At 45.6% G+C, this 20,565-nt stretch overlaps 1 protein-coding gene across 1 annotated transcript in view; it reads left to right on the plus strand.

Moving 5' to 3' along the window:
- Nhsl2 (NHS like 2) overlaps nt 1-20,565 on the plus strand; it is a 241,599-nt gene that overhangs the window by 89,647 nt on the left and 131,387 nt on the right. Inside the window, exon 2 of the mRNA XM_029534026.1 lies at nt 10,605-10,673. Coding sequence (XP_029389886.1) covers nt 10,605-10,673 — 69 coding nt within the window. The remainder of the gene's footprint in view (nt 1-10,604; nt 10,674-20,565) is intronic.

Consider the following 20,565-nt stretch of genomic DNA (forward strand, 5'->3'; position numbering starts at 1 on the left):
TTCAATCCCCAGCACCAAAAAGTGGAATCAATGTGGGAATAGAAAAACGATGAAAATGCTTTTCAGCGTTTTCCTTTTTTTTTTTTTTTTTTTTTTTTTTTTGAGTAGTTGGCTGGAACTGGCCTGTACTGGTTAGTGACAGCCAATTGTTAAGTATTTAGGAATGTGTGAGCCAAATAGTAAACATTCCATCTTTAAAACTCCAATTATACCAGAAAACAGACGACAAACTGAAACTGAGGGACAGTCAACCAAAATAACTGACCAAAAATATGCAATAAGGGATCCTGGAGTGTATCCTAGAACAGAAAAAAGACTGTATAGGGAAACCTGGTCAAATCCCAGTTATTTCATATGGTGCTGCACCAGTTTTGACAAATGTTTTATGATTATGCGAGATGTCAGCTGAAGGGGGAGCTTGGTGAAGGGTGCACAGGGTGGAAACCATACAGCAAAGAGACTCGTAAGTCTGAAATTATTCTGGAATTTTAAAATAAACTGTTAAGCAAACATAGTAAACTATATAAATCTGTGATTAGATAAATCATGTCGAAAACAAAGGTGATAAATACAACTTCTCACTTCCTAATTCTCTTGAAGCTTTCCACCTGAGCCTATGCCCTTGCACTTCTTGCTCTCCCCTGTGAATGCATGGCACACTGCACCATAGCTCCTCCCACTTTGTGCCACATTTATGTCACTTTGGAAACTCAAAATGGGCCCAAATGAGTGTATCTATATCATGGAAATCTGAAAGTGCCACAAGTCAGGGCTGGGGCTCTTGTTCTGGACAATTATACTGTAGGCTTAGGAAAGTGATGGGAGCTTAGCATACATGAGGTCCTGAGTTCCATCCCCAGATGGAGCGGGAATGGAAGAGGAGAAGGAAGAAGAGAAGAAAGGAAGGAAGAAGAGAGAAGGAAGAGAAGAAGGAAGAAATGAAGGAGAAAATGTTAATAACATACATGAACCTTGAATCTGTGATGTGTCTATTGCTGGTGACTTCATGAGTGGTACACAACTAGGCATGATGATTTAACAAAGAAGTTCACACAGTGACAAATCCATGAGGGTTTACTGCTTCTTTAGTGGTTCACTTTCTTCTTACTTATGAATATAAATGAACTGTCTACCTAGGAAGTGCTCTGGCCTTTCTACCACAGCCAGAGTCTGGCTTCAAATAGAAGGCATCAGCAAGATCAAGGAAAGCACTATGTGAGATTCAATAGGCCGTGTGAAATCTGCAACAAAGAAGACCTGTCTTCTCACTGTTTGTAAATTGTGTGTTCTGTTGTCTTAGATAAGTAGATGTACAGTGCTCACTTACCTACATGCACATGGTTTTGAGAGACCTTTGATGAACATGTTTTAGCGCATCACTGATCCCAGTGACTCACTTTGTCCTTAATTGCATTAAAGAGAAGAATATCTGCACCTCCTCTGTGCCACGCCACACCAACCCTTCATATGGAGACCTTGAGGTTGCTCTTTGCCTCAACTGTGTGAAAGCATTGTGGTCTCTATTTTACAAATGGGGTTACTGAGACCCAAAGAGGTTAAGTGAGGAGGCCAGAAATAAAACACTGTTCATGCCTGCATCCAAAGCTAGTTATTAGTTCTTGTTGCTGCTGTAACAAATTACCCTAAATATAGCAGCTTAAGGCAATACAAACGTATTATCTTATGGATCTGAAGGTCAAAAATCCAAAGTGATCTGAACTCATACTTGTGTGGTGAATGGTTTACTCACTGAAACATCTCCCCAGACCTATGTCATCTTTATGATTATCATATGTTCATTATACATAATGATAGGTTTATTATTGCATTTTCATATATACACACATATAAAGTTCTTTTTATCATAATCATACCCTGTTATCTTCTTCTGTTCCCCTCTCATTATTGCTTATCCTATTCCTCCTCCCTGACCTAGTCCCTCTTCTGCATTCAGGTTTCTATTTGTTTAGCTTTGACGACCCAGTGAGTTTCATTAGGATTGTCCACAGTTTTACAGGTACCAGTGGCAACTGCTGTAAGATCAAGGGCCAGACAGCTATGCCATGTTCTAAGACAGATTTCCCAGCACTCCCATTGCCTCCACCCCATCCTTCAGCTCTTATATTCTTTATGCACTCCTTTCCAAGATGTTCCCTGACCCTTGGAGGAGGGTTTACAAATGACCTACTTATGGCTAAGCCATCACTTCTTCATCACCCTGACTAGGCCTTGTGCATCTTCTTTCTTCCTAGGTTTTCATATCACCCTATTCTTGAAAGTGTCCTTTCCCACTCTTGCCAATGGCACAGTCAGTCTGTCTGTGTTTAGTATTCCTCTGCACGCTCTTTCAGGCTCAAGCTGTCTAAGCAACAGTTGCCTACCTTTCTCACTCTCTACACAGGGAGCTTCCTGCTTCTAGCCATGAGAAACCTCACCTCCCGAGACTATGGTCATAAGTCCTTCATGCCCCAGAACATGACAAACAGATACATCTCGCCACAGCTTGGTTTTGCCATTGGTCTTGCCAAAAAGCTGCTCCCTTCTCTATGCCAACCCCATACCCAGCCTTTGAGGTGCCATCTGAATTGCTCCTTGGCATGGGCGAATTTAAATTTTTTAAAGTTTACTTTTATTTTTTTCACAGTTCTTTGTATATGTGCAAGTGCGCACGTGCGCACACACACACACACACACACACACACACACACACACGCTACAGGGCATGTGCAGGAAGTCGGGGTTGGCTTTCTCCTTTTCCATCAGTAGCACTTAGTTTTGACAAACATCATTTATCATTATGGAGAAGCCACAGACTGGTGACCACCGGGCTAATAGTCACCGATTGTGTCCCAGAACAGTTAGGAATCTTTCCATGTGGTCTGGATTTCTGGCTCCTTTTGAAAAACAGAAAAATCTGGTATTACTAGATGTGCATCTCCACAGGATAGTAGGTAACTAGATTGGGATAGTGGCTTTCCCTCTAACTAGAGCATGTGCTGTCCAGCCCTTCACAGTCCCCACCAGTCCTTATTAGATTTCCCCACCTTTCTTCACTATTCTTTCAGCTTGGCTCATAAAGGCATTTGAATTACCTCATCTGAATTATTTCATTCATGCCCAAGTTCCCACATATACCACGATCTCTTATGTACATGTGAAACTCTGAATTTCTTCTGTTTCTCTTATGCTGGTTACAGACATAGCAAAGTGTTCCATCAATACTGAGATGAAACAATTTTCCTTTAGGTGATTCTTTTTTTCATTTTATGTGTATGGATGTCTTGCCCGCATGTATGTCTGTGTAGCACGTGTGTGCCTCGAGGTGAGTTTAGAATGTATATGAATTTACTTTCATAGCACGGGAAGGCAGTATAAAAGTAGCATTTGTTGACAGAAGCTCATATCCCTGAGTCAGGGGAACACGGTGTGGATGGCAACACTGCTCCCATGTCACAGAGGAAAACTGAAGCTCAGAGAGCTACCCAGTAGGGTGAGCCATAGTTTCTGTGGTCAGTTTCAGTAGTCAGAGCCAAAGACTTTGTTGTATAAAGAAGCTTCTGGAGATGGAGAGGAGCTGCCCCAGACTCTCTTAAAAAGAGAGCACAGACTCTGAGAGGTTTTTCTGCTTAGACAGAGATCGGGCATGTGTCACGCACCTGCTCTGTACCCTGTGCCCTCTCGGGAAGCCTGAGCCTCCTGGTAGATGGCCCACTGAAAAGGTGAAACAGATGAGGCCGGATTGCTGTTGGAATTTGGGACCCATTTGATGAGTCACATTGGATTCTGTCACAGTTGACAGAAGCACCTTGCCTGTGTGTGCTCAGGGCTTGCTACTCCCACGTGCCGTCACTGGCATGCGGTGTGGGGTGGCAAAACACAGAGAAATTATGCGTGCCTAATTGTGCAGCAGCAAGCAGGAAGGAATGTGCGCACGCCAGGGGCTCCCACTGGGGCAGCAGTCTGCTGTCATGTGTTGCTGAACAGCTGCAGGAAAACTTGTCTGGACCCTTGGATGCAAAGGGGTGGGTCTGGCAGACGTGGATTGTAACTTTGGTGGCAGAAAGGATTTATAGGAAGCAGATATTTAGAGTCTAGAAACTTTTCTCTTGAACCTTTGTCTGCTTCCCTCCCGCCCATGACCCCTCTACTCACTTCCAGCTCTAGCCCTGGCTAAGAAAAGAGCTATGTAGGGAGACCTCAGGCATGGGACCAAAGTGTTCTTCAACACCTGACATGTCCACAGACCCATTTTAGGGTCACCAAAATGTGCCTGCCCCTCTTGATGCATATACTAAACCTCTGGACCACAAGCTCCAGGCCAGCCATGAACCAGGGAAGATAGGTCAGAGTCGGGTGAGGATGCTAGAGGCTCAGGTAAGAGATTGTCTTTCAGACTCTATGGTATGCCCAGACTGCATGGTCCAAGTACTTCCTCTGGTCCTAGATGCACACCCTCAGTAGTCCACTCAATCTCTTTGAAATCACATGGCTTACCTCTTTCTGTATGAGAAGGCAGAAGGGGATGTTTGTCTATGTATCAAGAGATGAACATTTAAGCTCCATAGTGATACATCTAAATAAAAAACTATTGTACACAGTGTGTGTGTGTGTGTGTGTGTGTGTGTGTGTGTGTGTGTGTGTTACTACGGTTGAAAGCTAGACTTCACACACGCTAAGCAAATGCTGTATCTGAGGCATACCCTGTCCCTATTCATTACTTCTTATTGAGGGTGCTAGTCTAAGATATTTAAATTCACCATTTCATTCTTAAAAGAAAAAGATCAAGAACTTGAGTTAAGAGAGGAAGGTTAAGTCATCAAAAGCCACCCAGGGAATCAGTGATGGGACCCTCTCAAGCTCCATGCAGAGCCAGCGTATCACCTGCTAGTCCCACTTGATACACAGGAGGGAAATGGAATTTAGGAGGGTCCTAGCATCAGGGGAAGGGCTGAATTGTCCTCTTCTGTCTCTGCTATCTAGCTTGCTATGTGACCTTAGGCACATTACTCAGCCTCTCTCAGCTGTCTCCTGTTTGCAAAAAGAGGTAAAGTTGGAAAGCAGTGTTAGTAGGCGGTAGAGAGAAGGGAACTCAGAATGCCCAGATGCAAAGGATGGGAAGTTGACCTGGGTGTGCCTTGGCTTTACAAGATGGAAGCAGGCCTGGGAAGGAGACTTGTCAAAGTGGATACAGCTCACGCCACCCCCTCAGCAGCCATTCTACAAGTAGCCTCTCCTCGTGAACCAGGTGATCAGGATGACGACCAGGTTCAGCAGGCACACCTACACAGTGGGCTGCTGCTGCCACCTAGGGGACAGTAGTGACCCGGAGCTTGGACTGTACAGAGCTGTGATTCAGCCACTTGCTGCACATTCCCTGTCTCCTGCTGGTTTCCGGAGTGGAGAGAGACAGCCTGGCCCTTTCAGTGGTGGGGAGGAGAATGAGGCAGAGCGTCAAGTGCCGCCTCTGTTTGGGGAGTTATAAATAAATCCATCTGGAAGTGTTTGGGGCTGTGAGAGCTGAGGGCTGGCCCTGCAGTTCAGACCATGTGGTGCATATTTCCATCCACACCAGCCCCCCCACCCCCAGTCCCCAGAGACTGTCTGAGCCGGGAAGGAACGTCTCAGGCCCCACCTCAACTACCAGCCCCCACCCAGGACTCCTTTACTCTGGTGCAATCCACAAAATTGTGGCTGAGCACTACTTTGAATTAGTTCAGTGGGCTCTCAATGCCTGACGAATGAATGATTTTCATAGTTCAGCATTAGGCAGGACCTGTGTTGGAAGTGAAGCATGCTAGGTTTTTAGGATGACCTCAGCAGGCAGCTAAAGCTGGCCCGGGAGTAAATGCGCTGCCCGAGTGTGCTTGTCCCTTTGTCTCAAGCACCCAGCAGCATGCTGCTCAGTCACAATGAAGCCATGAAATGATTTATTAATGTCTCAAGCACCTAGTGCACACCCTCCTGTGCTAGCCAAGGAAGGCAAAAAATGACAGCCTCGGAGAACTTGAACTCAGAGTTCAAGTTGCCCCTTATCTATGGAGTGCCAGCTCCAAGACACCCACTGTGTGTCTGTATTGTTCTTCCTTTCAGAAAGCCCTATGACAAGGCCCAATTGATAAACATGTCACAGGAGGAGATTAACAACAACTAATAAGCAGAATCATAGCCCCAAACTTCTAGAAAAGTTATTTTTAAAAAATTCACAATTGTTTATTTATCAAAGTTTTCCATTGATTTTTTTAAATATTTATTTATTTATTATATGTAAGTACACTGTAGCTGTGTTCAGACACTCGAGAAGAGAGAGTCAGATCTCGTTATGGATGGTTGTGAGCCATCATGTGGTTGCTGGGATTTGAACTCAGGACCTTTGGAAGAGCAGTCAGTGCTCTTAACCGCTGAGCCACCTCTCCAGCCCTTCCATTGATATTTTTAAACTACAATGCCCAGTGAGTAGGAGAAACTTCAGACAGCAAGACCATGTGTGCATTGTGCAGTGTGCAGTGTGGGGGCCGCATGGGGGCAGCTGCACACTGTTGGCAGTTGAGGCTACACAGTTCTTTACAGTGCGAGGCCCTCCTTTGCAGTGTGGATCATTCAGTGCCCTGACTTTCCTGACCCAAAATGGCAGTTGGACTCTGGAACGGCTGTGACAACCAGACATACCAGTACACATTTCCAGATATTTCCAGGGGACAGAAGGGACAAGCCCTAGCTGCAGGTCATTTGGAAGGTACTTGACAGTAGGGAGCTGAAAGGAAGCTTCTCCAACACGAGATGCTGAGCCATCCCTCTGCGCTGACAAGTACAGAACTGGGAAATGCTGGGTTCGCCCCAACGGTATGAAATGATCCTTAAATGCTGGATCAGATCCCAGAAGCCCACAAGACCACAGTCCTACCAAACTGGATTGGCGCCAAGAAGCAAGTCACAAGCATGGCACTTAGGGATCTGATGGTGACATGATTGCTTGGGAATGTCCACAGGCTACTGCAAGCCAGCCCCAGGGACAGAGGGTAGGTGTTGGGTAGGTGTTGTTGGATGAGAATACACTATGGTAGAAGTTGCACTGGAGGCCTGAGCTCCCATTAAAATGGGTACAGGTTAAGGTATTGGTGTTACCGGGACCCCCCCCCCGCCCCCAGCACTCAGATGACCTCTCAGATACAGTTCATAGCCAATTGAAAGTCTTTATTCCAGCCAGCTGGAACTACACTCAGGTGTTCTGGACCCAAGCATAGCCTCAAGTGTTTAGGTTAAGGGGGTTTTAAAGACAAAAGCCACATCGTAGTACCTCAGCAGCTGCAGGGGAAGGTCTGCACAAGCAGGCATTTTAACTGAGGCTAAGTTGTTAGCTGGGGCATCTGAACCTTGGGTACCTGGAATAGAGTTAGGTAATTTCTGCAGGACTGTCCATCGAGGACATCAGATTCTAGTTAAAATTAAAATGGCCTCAGCAAAATACAAGATGGAGGAACCTCTGCATCATCTTGCCCTGTCACATTGAGAAGGGTGAAGAGTGACAACAGGATATAGGTCCATCATATAGCACACAGGCGCTGTGCTGCCTCTTCTCTGCCTCATGCTCCCATTCTTGGCATGAGTATCCTCATCCAGGGCTTCATCTTGAATTGGGACCATATTAGCAGTGTCCCGAATGTTCTATTTCTGTTTCTCTGACCTCTGAAGTCATCAGTTTAGTTGTACAGGGGATAGTACCCAAGGCTCTCCATAGTTGGCCACGTCATACACTCAGGTAAAACTATCTTCTGGCTTTTACCCCATCCTACCAACATTTGCCAGTGCCACCTATACCCTGCACCAGAGCCACTCGCAATCTGACCTCCATGACCCCTATCCCTTGTCATTCTGATCACTTGGTTCCAGTTACTTTTTCCAGGCTCCCTGCTTTCCTTGGTCCCAGATCTTGCTGTGTAGCCAAAGCCAAGCGAGGGTACACTACCCTTTGCTCCTCATGGACTTACAATTATTCAATGGCCTTTGAACTTTTCTCATTGCAGTGTGAATTCTTAGGATTCAAGGTTTGGCTGAAATGTTTTTGTCTTTAGGAAAGCCTTCCCCAGTCCCTGAGACAAGCAGTCACCCTCCCCACTCTGTGGTCATTCCCCCACACACACTGGCTGGTAAGTTGCCTAGGGGCATCAGCCAGGCACCATTCAGCTTTGCCCTCCTCCTCACCCCCAGTGGGGACAAAGGGAAGGTGTCCCTGGCGTTCTTTATAGCTGTTTCCCGTGGCTACTATATTTGGATGAGGGCTTTTGAAAGAGCCAATAAAGGAACGATTGAGATGCAGGGCCAAAGCCAGGGACAGAGAAGTGGGAGTAGAAAAGGGAAGGGTAGAAAGGATAGAAGAAGAAAGGGGAGGGCAGAGGCCCTTTAGCAGACTCCCAGTCAAAGGGCACTCTGGTAGCAGAGTGGGGTAAGAAAGGGAGGGGTTCTGGAGATGAAGGCAGTTGCTGTGGTGGATCAGCCAAGTATACAGTTATTAACGAGCATTAGTGACCTTCGGTGGCAAGCATTTCATGGAAGGATGTCTTGCTGGGACCAAATTACAGTCAACCATGACACTCTTAGTAAAGAGCAGAAGAAGCATCGAGGTAGGGGCTGCCAAACTCCTCAGAGAGCTCTCAAGGGCTTTAAAGGCCACTGGAACCCCAGAACAAGGAAAGGTAGACACAGGGAGAGAAGAGACAAATGCTGAGTAGCCTCTGCCAGACACATGTGACATACAGAGCTCAATGACCCTCACTATGGCTCTGCGACATACAGAATGGCTCCATTTTTGAGATCGGAAAACTGAGGTCATGGCTGGGTTCAGAGTATTGCCTAAGGACACCTGCTTGAGAGAGTTGGACTCAGGATTCTAGTATAGGCTATCCTTCCCCTGATGAGTGTGCCAAGAACCAGAGGCTGGCAGCAATTTGATCTCCATCCTTTCTGACTTTGGCTCTGGGGCTCATTTCTGTGGATTGATTTATCGAAGTGTAAACAAAACACCAGCACCTTTTCTTAGCTTTGGAGTGGGTCCCCGGAGTCATGTGCTGTCCTCCATTTTCTAGCTGGGCACCTTTGCTGAGGGGCTCCTGAAATTGAAGCAGAGCTTTTAATCTGCAGTGTGCGCAGAAACACTCGGGGTGCTCTCTGTCATGACATACATCCAAATGTGGGCGCCGGCAGCCTGGCCCAGGCTTTCCGGCCACGCCCTCTCAGCAGCCTCACCAGTATATGATATGGCTGATGCTTGCCTGGCCTCCCAGCGCCCCCCTCTCCCCCTGCTTTTTAATTTCTTTCAGATGTCTCTTCCACACTGTCCCCACTGTGGTCCGTTACTTTCGCTCAGTGGGTGATGGTTGCCTTCTGTCTGTTGGCAGCTGTGAATGACAGGAAGTTGGACAGGGCAAATTGGGACAGCTTTTCTTGGAATTCTCATGTTGATGTAGTTAGACTAGCTCTTGTAGGTAGAGCGGCTGGTGCCAGGAGCCCAGTGAAGTGAGCAAAATAGCGTGTAGCCCCAGTAGAGGCTTGGCTCTGAGGTGGGGCAGGTTAGCTAGGCAGCCCAGGACGGCTGTTTGCTAGACTTGCTCTAGAGTCAGGAATAGAGTAGAACCCTCTGAATTTCCCAGAGTTGTGTGTCCTTCTTGAGGGACAGTATGTTAGGAGGCTCCTGTTATGCAAAGGCCTTCTGAAATCTTGCTGACAACAGAACTCACATTGGTATGCACAAAGACGCATAGAGGAACAAGGCCCTGGTCCTGTGCTGGGGCTTGTGCTCTGGTCATCTTAGTGGAGCAGGATGCCTCGTAAAAAACCTTCAGAACCTATTCAGACGAGGGGTAAGAGAAGATGGGTGGAACTGGGCAAAGCATGTGATACGCACGTGGGAAGACGCTCTAATGGAATCTACCATTCTGGACAGTGAATGTGTACAAATAATATAATAAAATATATGCAGAATCTGAGCTGCCTGGGCTTACTTAGGCCTGCAAAACCAGCAGTTAGCAGAACCCAAGCAGAAAGTTTGGGAGTTTGAGGCCAGCCTGGGCTACACAGCAGGATTCTGACTCAGCATGGATGGGTCTGACTTACATCCTCTGCATACATGTTATCGTTGTATAGCTTGGTCTTCATGTATGACGTCTAATAGCAGGAACAGGAGCTGTCTCAGACTCTGTTGCCTTTCATACTAATTGCCCCCCCCCCACTGGGCTGCCTCCTTTAGCCTCAATAGGAGAAGATTCACCTAGTCTTACTGCAACTTGATGTGCCAAGGCTGGTTGATATCCATGAGAGGCCTCCCCTTTCCTGGAGAGAAGCAGAGGGAGGGGAAACTGCAGTTGGTATGTAAAGTAAATTAATTAATCAATTTAAAAAATCCTGACTCAAAAGTAAACAAAAAAAAAACCCAAGTCTAAACAAGAAAGAGTGCAGCCACTTCTTTCCGCACTCTGTGGTCCTCTGCTTATAGGTTGTGGTTGTGTGCCTGCAAGAGTGGGGTGCAGCCAGCAGAGAAACCCTGCACAGAAAGAGCCCAGAAAATCAATAACCCTCAGCTCATGTTCTCTTTTCTTCCCTTGTCCTTCCAGGTGCCTGTCACTGGGTGAATGGGACTCGCAGCCTGAGGGCAAGGGAGCTCGCGGATATAGCCAGCACAGGTCAGCTACCAGAGCCAAATTGTGTGGGGAGGGAAAGACGATGTGCGGAGAGGCAAGTAGACAATGGCCAGGCGAGCTGCCTGTCTTGGTGGCTGGCTTCTCCACTTACAGCCTCCACCATTTCTGGACATATTTCTCAATTGCATTTCTCATTCCCTATCACCCCTCGCCCCCTTTCCATGCTGCTGTTAATAACAGCACTTAACCCCATCCGTTTACATTCCTCATTTAGCTTGCCCATTGCCCTACTCTCACAGTAGAGTGGGAGCTCCAGCAGGGCAAAGACTTTGCTCTGTGAACACTGCTATTGTTGCCATCTGGTACATAGTAGGTGCTCAACAAACAGTGAATAAATGATAGAAGGGATGCACTGGCTTGGGCTACCCAAGGTGAGTCTGTTCTTAACTTTTTGTGGTGGATTGTAGACACCCAACCTTTACTCATGCCTGCTGGTATTGATTTCTTCCAAAGAGGAAGAACAGCTGCCATGTCTTCAGGTCTTCAGGTGGGGAAGCCTTTGCTGTTCCTGGGATTGTGGCTGCATGACACTTTGTCAACCTTAGCCTGCTGAATGTTATCTAAGTGGTTGTCAGCAACTGTGGGGCATTGGCCCTTCCTCAAAAAACACTGTCTGCACTAGTAGACCTGCTTCGAAATGAGGAGGATTGGAGCTACTTCCTTCAGGCTCAAGGGCAGGGGGGTCTGGGAGTTATGTCCTCTGCCATCATGCTGATGAAACCTGTCAAATCCAGATGAGAAATGCAGATGTGAATTCCTAGAACACTGCAGTTGTGTCAAGGATGTTTTAATGACACAAATACTACAAATATATTTTTAGCAATGTTGGTGTTGTTCCAGCACTGGTGATAGAACCCAGTACCCTGTGTGTGCTAGGCAATCACTCTGCACTGAGCCGCATCCCTAGCCTATGAATACACTGTTATTGTAAGCAAAATCAGTTTGACTGCTGTTAAAATCCTCTCTGTGTCCACCATGCTCCCCAGAGGTAGCCACTGTTCTCCACATGGGGTGTTCCCCGTCTTTAGGATCTTCATCTCTGTATATAGCTTGGTTTTACATGGAAACTTAAAACCATTTGGTGCACCGAACACAGTAGTAATCTGCAGCTTGCTTTTCTCACTTAACAATGTTTTGGAAACCTCTGTGTGAGGGGCATCTACCTCACCGTTCTCTTGATTAAACTTTATATTTTAATCATGGCAGAATGACTTGACATTTCAAAAAGAATACAGGCGTTCTGCCCCCAGCTTTTCTCTATGCTCAGAAATCCAGAACAGCACACAAGCAGGATGCTGACACTGGCCCAAGAATGAGCATCCCCCCCTGTTAAGCCATGCTTACCCAATGCCTACTTAACCCTTAGCAATCATGTCTCAAAAAGATTTACATTTGTGTGTCTGCACACGCTAAGTACCTGAACAGTCTTAGTGTGGAAGTCAGAGGACAACTTGCAGGAGCTAGTTCTCTTCTTTCCATGATGAGGGGCTGAGGACGGAGCTCAGATCATTAGGCTTAGTGGCAAGCACTGAGCCATTTCACCAGCCCCATCATTTCTTTGTCTTATTTCACTGACTATACTTATTATACACTATATTATGGTATGTAAGGATATTTTCATACAAATATATGTTGTACATTGAACACATTGTCCCATACCCCTTCCCCTGCCTGTCCATACCACCTTCATATTAGTCCTCTTTGTGACAGTTTCACTTCTACTTCCATGTCATATACATGATTTTATGTATCTATATAAAATCTAGGAATCCCAAGTGAGAGCAAAGATATGGCATTTGTCTGTCCAAGACCGACTTAATTTGCTTAATACGAGTATCTCCCCTTGCATTTATTTTCCTGCATATAGTTTAACAACTTTGTTCCACTTCTTGAATTAGGTCATTTCAACATAATTAAATAAAAAAATACAATCAATCATCATGTCACCTTTAGGGATTTCTTTTCATCACTCCATTATCTAGGGCAGTGATTCTCAGCCCATGGGTCACGACCCCTCTGGGGTCACATCTCAGATATCCTGCATACCAACTATTTACATTATGATTCATAAGAGTAACAAAATCACAGTTATAAAGTAGTAACAAAAATAATTTTATGAGCCGGGCGGTGGTAACGTACGCCTTTAATCCCAGCACTTGGGAGGCAGAGGCAGGTGGATTTCTGAGTTCGGGGCCAGCCTGGTCTACAAAGTGAGTTCCAGGACAGCCAGGGCTATACAGAGAAACCCTGTCTCGTAAAAAATAAATACATAATTTTATGGTTGGGGGCTGTCACCACAACATGAGGAACTGTATTACAGGGTCTCAGCAGTAGGGAGATTGAGAAGCACTAAAGAGTCATTGTCAGCGTCATCACATGTATCAATATTCCATTGCCTTCATTTGTTTGTTTGTTTGTTCAACAGTCCTCCTTTGTTTTCCCAAGAGTTTTTCTGTGGTCTTGATGTTTCAAAGAATGTTTATCCATTCAGGCATCGGAGGCTATCTTTAGTGTTTCCTAGGTTTGGCTTTTATGAATAACACTGCTATGGGCATTTACCTAGCAGCTTTTTAGTGGAGGTAAGCTTTAATTTCTCTGGGACAGATGCCTAAGAGTGCAGTTGCTAGATCATATGGTACTTGAATGTTTAGTTTTTAAAGAACCTGCCAAACTGCTTTCCAGAGTACCCTACCATTTTACATTCCCACCAGCAATGTAGGAGGGATCCAATTTCTAGACACTCTCATCAGTGTTGGGTGTTCTCACGGTTTAGTAAAATATTAGACATCCAGATAGGTGTATAATGTCTCCCTGTGGCTTTAATTTGCATTTCCCTGGTGGTTACTGATATTGAACATCTTCCCAGGGGCTGAAGTGACAACCATGTCTCCTCTTCGGTAAATGTCTATTTATGTCTTTAGCTCATTTTCTGCTTGGGTTGTTTGAATTTTTAACTGCTAAGTTTTCAGACTTTTTAATACATTCCAGATTCAAGTGCTCTGTTAGACAATATGTTTTGCAAATATTTCTCCTAGCATCTAACTTTTTAAAAATTTCTCTTAATGGGGTCCTCCACGGGGTGAAAGTTTTAACTTTGATAAAGTACAATTATTCAATTCTTCTTTTTGTGAATTTTTTTGAGTCATAGTCTTAGAATGTAGCCCATGCAGGCCCTGAATTCAAGGTTCCTTCTATCTCAGCCTCTTGTTGGCAAGAGTGACAGGCCTAGGCCCCAACTCCCTGATATAAACAAGTTTTGATTATCAGATATGTGGTCTGGCTTATATGCCCAGCTGTAGATTTGAGTTTGAATTTCTTTTTTTTTCCCTAATTTTCAGATTTTTAAAGTTTATTATGGGTGTTAAACATGATCATATTACTCTTTCTTCTTTAATATGCTAACAATGAACTAAATCAATTGTGTAGAATTGGTGTAAAATTCTCTGAACGGTTGGCGGAATTTATCAATAAAACCATTGGACCTGGATATTTCTGTTTTTTGAGTTTTAAACTTTAAATTTGCTTCTCTCATTTTTGTTTGTTTGTTTGTTTGTCAAGCTCAGGGACAATTTTATTAAAATGAAAACCCAAAATCGTGCAAGCGGCAGACCTCAGTAGCTTCCCAGAAGAGAATGAAGGGGAGAAAGGGGTACTACTTTAGTAAATGCGCATGGAGATTACCTTATGTCAGCAGACAGCTACATGGTGGGACAGGGGCTCTATAGAAAGAGAAAAGAAGCCCATTGTGTTAGGGAAAGCATAGATGGAACAGAGGAAAAAAGAAGCAAAGTCATACTTTCCTGAGTAATTCAGAAAAGCAGACTAGCTTAGTCTGGCTATGCTCTATAAGAGACTGCAGTAGGGAAATCTGGGAAGGAAAAATACCGTATCGCATTAAAGGCATAATTATTCCTCCTGTTTCTTTAGCATAGTATAAGATCTGGGGAGTGGTCTTGCCTTCCTGAGGCCTTCTGGGGAGTTGTCTTGCCTTCCTGAGGGATGGTTCCTTGGTCGGGTGATTGACCCAGCCCACTGGAATGTGAAGTCTCCATTCAGGCTACAGATCTATTCTCTTGATCAGAAGGAGTTTCCCTTGATGAGGTCTTTCTCGATAGTCTAATGATACCCCTGCCCCCATGAAGAGGCAATCCTAAAATCATTAGGAGGTAGGCAGAAAATGGTGTATAGAACCCACTTACACCATAAAAATTTAGTTCTTGTTCCAAAACTGTCCACCGGAAGGGGCCGATGACACTGGAAGAACTCAGTGCAGAGATTTTCAAGTCTATTCGTCTATTCCTTATACAGTAGAGTTGGAAGTCTATACACATTTTTAAAGGCTCGTTCACTTTATCCCAGTTATCAGTGTGCAGTTCCCACTGCACTCTAAATGCCTACTGCTATGTCCATACCACAATCCATTAAGTACTCTGGATTTAATACTTTGTATAGGGAATTGTCTTTCACTCTATTTTCTCTAAAGTGTTTTTTAGCATTCTCTATACATGCTTCCTGGCTTTAGAATGAGTTTGTTAAATCCAATGAATAATTTCTGTGGCAATTTAGCTGGAATAATAGTGAGCTTATAGACTGCTTTAAGGAGACCAGACATCTTTTTCCTCCTTCATGCAATGTTTTTCTCCTTTACAAATACCACCAAAGCCTGCAAGAAAGGGAGCCAGAGCTAAAGAACCCATAGAACCCACCTCCCTGACTTACACCCTACCCCTATATGTGCCTGTTTGTAAAGGCCTGAACTTCAGACTCCAGAAGTTAAATGTTTATTTTAAATCTTTAACAGGTTGTGAACACTTAGTCTGTTTTTCAGTAGTACCCACAAGTAAAGACAATACCTTCTTTTCCTGATCACAAATTAAAAAAAAGATATAGTCACGTGCATACATAGTTAAACGCTGTCGGGAAATGGTGGGGTGGTGCCTATCTAGGTAGAGCTAAGGCTGACAGAAAGTCATGATGGGTGGGGTGGGTGGGAATACCAGTGGATGCAGAAGCATGAAAGGTTACTCATGTCTACCTTTCTTCTGTGGCTCGCATGGAAACCAAATGGACCTCGTTGCTTGACTCAGGTGGGAGCTGTCCGAATGATTCATCAGGCTCTCTCAGGGGTAAACCTCAGGTGTACAAAGACCTTCAGCATCATAGGGAAGCAGTTGTTAGCTACATCTCTTCACACTTTCCCCAAAGGGAACAATAGAACCTGGGTTAGGGTTTCTTTGGCTTCCACAAATGCTGTCTGGTCAAGCAGTGCTGTGCCCACCTATGTTCCGTTCAGCCCAGAGGGTAGGCAGTGCCCTCACACATCTGGATTCTCTTCTGGATGTTTATTGTCTCCAAAGCAGAGGTGGGACCTTAGCTACAGGCTGTGCTCTGTGTTTCTTAGTCTAAGAAAACAAGCAATATATTACTAATAAAGAAAATAAAACCGGCAGTGGTGAGCACCAGAGGCAGGTGCAAAGGCAATGTGGACTTTAACTGCATAACTTTTTAATTTACCAGTAAATCCTTCCTAACCCCAGAGCCACGTCTATATCATGCACTTGATTCAACTGCAAAGCCTGCCAAGGTTCCAGGGTCATCTTAGTTGCCTCTCTCTCCCATCTGTTCTGATTTCTGGTGCACATTCCTAATTCACAGCTCTTGCTCCTGTCCCATACTTCGTTTTTGTTTTGTTTTGCTTTGCTTTAGAAACAGTCTCACTATTCTCAGCTATGTAGCCCTGGCTGTCCTGTAACTCACTTTGTAGACCAGGTTAGTCTCCAACTCAGAGATCTGCCTTCCTCTTCCTCCACCTCCCAAATGCATGTGCCACACTATGCCCAGCTCTATGTCCTGCTCCTTAACTCAAAACATTTCACACACTCAAGCCCCATGCCTGTCTGCCTTTCTCATTAGAAGCTATTTTATAGCTTTTAATTTTGAAATGGTAAATGTTTGCTATAATGCTCGAATTTCAAAGTCCTTTATGACATCATCGTCTAACTGACCCTTCCTAAGTGTGTCTGGTGTGTGTGAGTGGAGGAGGGGTGCAATTTGATGCTGTGGAAAGCCCATCTCACCGTGAACTTTGGAGTCACACATAACTGAGTCATATAGCTCCTCCCCTACTCTTTAGCGGTTTGTTCCCTGCCTTCACCCCCATCTTCCTCTGGTCCTCAGTCTCTATCCCCATTAGAAGTTGTAATGAATCTACACGGGGTACGGGTGGGGTTGAATAATTCTGGGGTTCACACAGGACTGGGGTCCAGGAGGGCAGAGCAGGCCAAGTGTCCCCCGGCTGGTTTGCGTGAGCAGAGCAGCTCTCTGCAGCTCCGCGCGTCACCAGGCGCGTGCGGAGGCGGCAAGAGCGACGGGCGGTGAGTCATGGTCCCCGCGCACCTCCGGAACTGGAGGCTGCTTGGCGCAGCACAGCCCCCCCCCCCTAGCTCCTCGCTCCTACCCGCTCCTGGAGACGGACGGGCGGCATCAAAGCCTGATGCCGGGCGGCAGAGGGCACTGCTGTGCAGCTGCTGGCAAGCCAAACCAAGAAGGCTGGAGCTGCCTCTGGCTGGGAGGGATGAACAGCAGCCCAGAGGTGAGGCGAATGGGGGAATGAAAGTCAGGGCAGCCTTGCTGTTTTTAAGAGAATGGGAGTGTACTTCAGAATGATTCATCCCTGCACAGAGTGGTGGGGCAGTGGACCCCCCCCCACCCCTCCAGCAAGAAAGGAGAACGCCTTTCTTGCTTAGCCCAAGCTGTCGAAAGTTGGCAGCATTATCCTCCCCTCGGAGAGGGTCCCTGATAGAGCGGGTTACCTCATTTCAAGATGGATCTGCCCAGGGGACCTAGCCTGCAACCTTCTTCTTCTTCTGATTGCCACTTGAGGAAAGTGGCCTAAGATTTGAGCTGACAGTAATGCAGGGCAAGAGAACATGCTCTACTTACTGGTGACCAACGTCCCACTGTAATGGGTTTTTTTTGTCTTGAAATTGCTCTCTCTTTCTCTCTCTCTCTCTCTCTCTCTCTCTCTCTCTCTCTCTCTCTCTNTCTCTCTCTCTCTCTCTCTCTCTCTCTCTCTCTCTCTCTCTCTGTGTGTGTGTGTGTGTGTGTGTGTGTGTGTGTGTGTGTGTGTGTGTGTTTGTCCTTGAGCTTTTGCTCAGGGTAGAATCCAGAGCCTTGTGCATGCTAAGTTCTATTCAACTGAACAGCATCCCCAACCCCAAACTTAAGCGCCATCATTCATTCATTCATTGTGAACATCTTCGCAATGTTTGAAAGCCAGTCACAGTGCAGAGAAGGGAGAGAGCCAAACGTTAAAACAATGATCCTTAGCAGAAAACAGCTTATGCTTGACCCGGGACACCTAAGTAAGCACATGCAAGGACTTCATGCTGCACCCTGGAACAGAGTTGTTTCCGGTCGCTGATGCATTCTGGGAGCACACAAGAGTTACTGGCACACAGTAGACACTAATTTGTCCAGTGAATGCTAGAGATGTCCAGGAGAGTACATGGGACCCAGAAGAATCCAGAATGAAGACGTTAGCCAGATGGAGACTAAGACAGAGAGAATAAGAACCTTGGCCAAGTACAGAGCTCTTCATCCTCGACTCCCTGTTGCCTTCCTTCCCTCATTCTAAGAGAAAAGCAGAGACCTGGCTCTGAATTTAAGCTTGCTTCCAGCAATGAACCCAAGTCTATAGGTTAGGGCCTGGCCAGAGTTTCTGACCTCTGACTTAGCTTGGCTTCAGATTACAAGCTTGCCTATTTTCCGTGCTTCTTCCTCTGCTCACCCTGTCTTCCCTCAAACGCCCCTAGAATAAATTATCTATGACATGAAAGTCTGTACTTGTGTTTTGTCATGAGGTTTATTTTTTGTATTAATTTGTATTTCAAAATAAAGGCTTTGTTATTTACAGATCTTTATACTAGCACAATTTTGTTGTAGGAAAACAAGTCAACACTTTTGTGCTAAGAATAAAACAAAAATCCAGCCATACTTTCACCGTCCAAAGTAGTGCTTGGAGTTTGGAATGCCTTCATTAAAATTCGCACACTCTGGCACTCATCCGGATAGAACTGGTACAGATGAATCTTATGTTTCTAACAAAAACATGAGCTTGGACAGTGGTCTCTTGCCCTCTATCAATAACTCTGATGGCAAGACATTTTTGGCTGAGAATCCCAAACTTGATTCTTTAAGCAGCTGAGGCTCCTCATTGTAAGTCCTTGGGAAAGTTCAGAGCACTTTCTCTGAGCCAGTTCTGCTTCCACCCCATGGTATGGATGCCTCCCTAAGCCTTCAACCGGGTTAGAGTTTCACTCTATTTCAACGGGCCACAGGAAAAAAGTGCTGAACTCCTTGCTGGGAAAGAGAGGTGGAAAAGGAACCTATTGCCCTACTTGTCCAAGGGAGAATCCCTAAAGCAAGTCTATAACCCTGGCCATCTTTTGGGGACCAAAGAAGCTGATTTTCTCAGCTTCTTTAACACTTCAATGTAAGCACTAGGACTCTTTTCTGTCTTTAGTCCTTGCCTTTCACTATGTGTCCAATCACACACACGCACACACACACAGAGAGCCCCTGCTTTCAGTGTAACACGTCTTCATAGCGAAGGAGCTTAGGTGAATAGTCTAAAGTCAGACAAGGGGTCAGAGATAGATTTGAGATTGGAACATCCTTTCAGACAGTTAAACTGAAGTGCTCTTAGGTGATTCCTCTGTTCAGAAGCTTTTGAGACATCCTCTTCCCTGTAGGATTCTGGGAAGAAGAGCTGAGCTGAATCAAGAGGCCATGGATGATGCTGAGTCTGACAATCAAGGTCCTCCATGGCCTCTTGATTCAGCTCAGCTCTTCTTCCCAGAATCCTCTTCTTCACTCTCTCCCACCATGCTTTAGAGTTCACCTGTCAGGGCGCCCTAGCTCTCTGAGTTTCTAGGGGATAGGGTGGGAAAGGACTCACTCCATTTCTCAAGCTGGCCTTGAACTTAAGATGTCTATTATGGCTAACATTGATTATGAAGTTGACAAGATCTGGAATCAGACATTCCTTCCATCACATTTAGCATCTCCAGTTTCTAGAAACATTGGGTCAAATGCATTCCCCACTTCTTTTGATTATCTGACACTGGGTCCTCAATGCTGCCTCAGATCACCCCAACTCAATGGTTTGTGGCATCTCACACCCAACTGCTTTTTGCATTCCAGCCTGAAGACAGAAGCCAGGCCTCTGCCTGGCCTAACAGCCAAGTCCAACCTGGCTCACTGCTCATGTGACTCTATGCCTTTCAGATTGTGTCTTTATAAGCAAGATCTAGGCTCCTGGGAGGGGACAGGACTGTCTTAGTCCCCTCTTTATCCTTCACAACGCAAACATCTCGCTTTGTCCTTCCTCCACCCTCTCATGGCTTTTCTTTTCTTTTTTTTTCTTTTCTATTTTTAAAGGTTTGTTTAGTTAATTAGCCTTTTTTTAGGCAGATCTCGTGTAGCCTAGGTAACTATGCCGCCAAGGATAACCTTGAACTCTGATTCTCCTGTTTCCACCTCCCAAGCTCAGGATTATAGGTGTGCACCACCACTCCCAGCCTTCATTTCTTTTTGGAAATCCAAATGTCCTCTCCCTGCCAGGCATGGGATGGCAGGAAGACCAAGAGCTCTAGATGCTTCAGATCGACAGGGCACTTCAAGAATGTGAGACCAGCAAATTGATTTTGGGTCCCAGCCAGTAAAAATATTTGTGAAAATGGTTGGCAATGAGGCGGGACCCACCCATTCCTAGAGCAGGTAAGGAAGAGATGTGTGGTGCTAAGGCTGACTTGAGGAGTCCTGGGGACCAGTGGGAAAGCGAAGGAGCATTGTTCGCATTTTCCAAATGAGC

This window comes from Mus pahari, chromosome X (assembly GCF_900095145.1).
Source record: "Mus pahari chromosome X, PAHARI_EIJ_v1.1, whole genome shotgun sequence".
Taxonomy (NCBI): domain Eukaryota; kingdom Metazoa; phylum Chordata; class Mammalia; order Rodentia; family Muridae; genus Mus; species Mus pahari.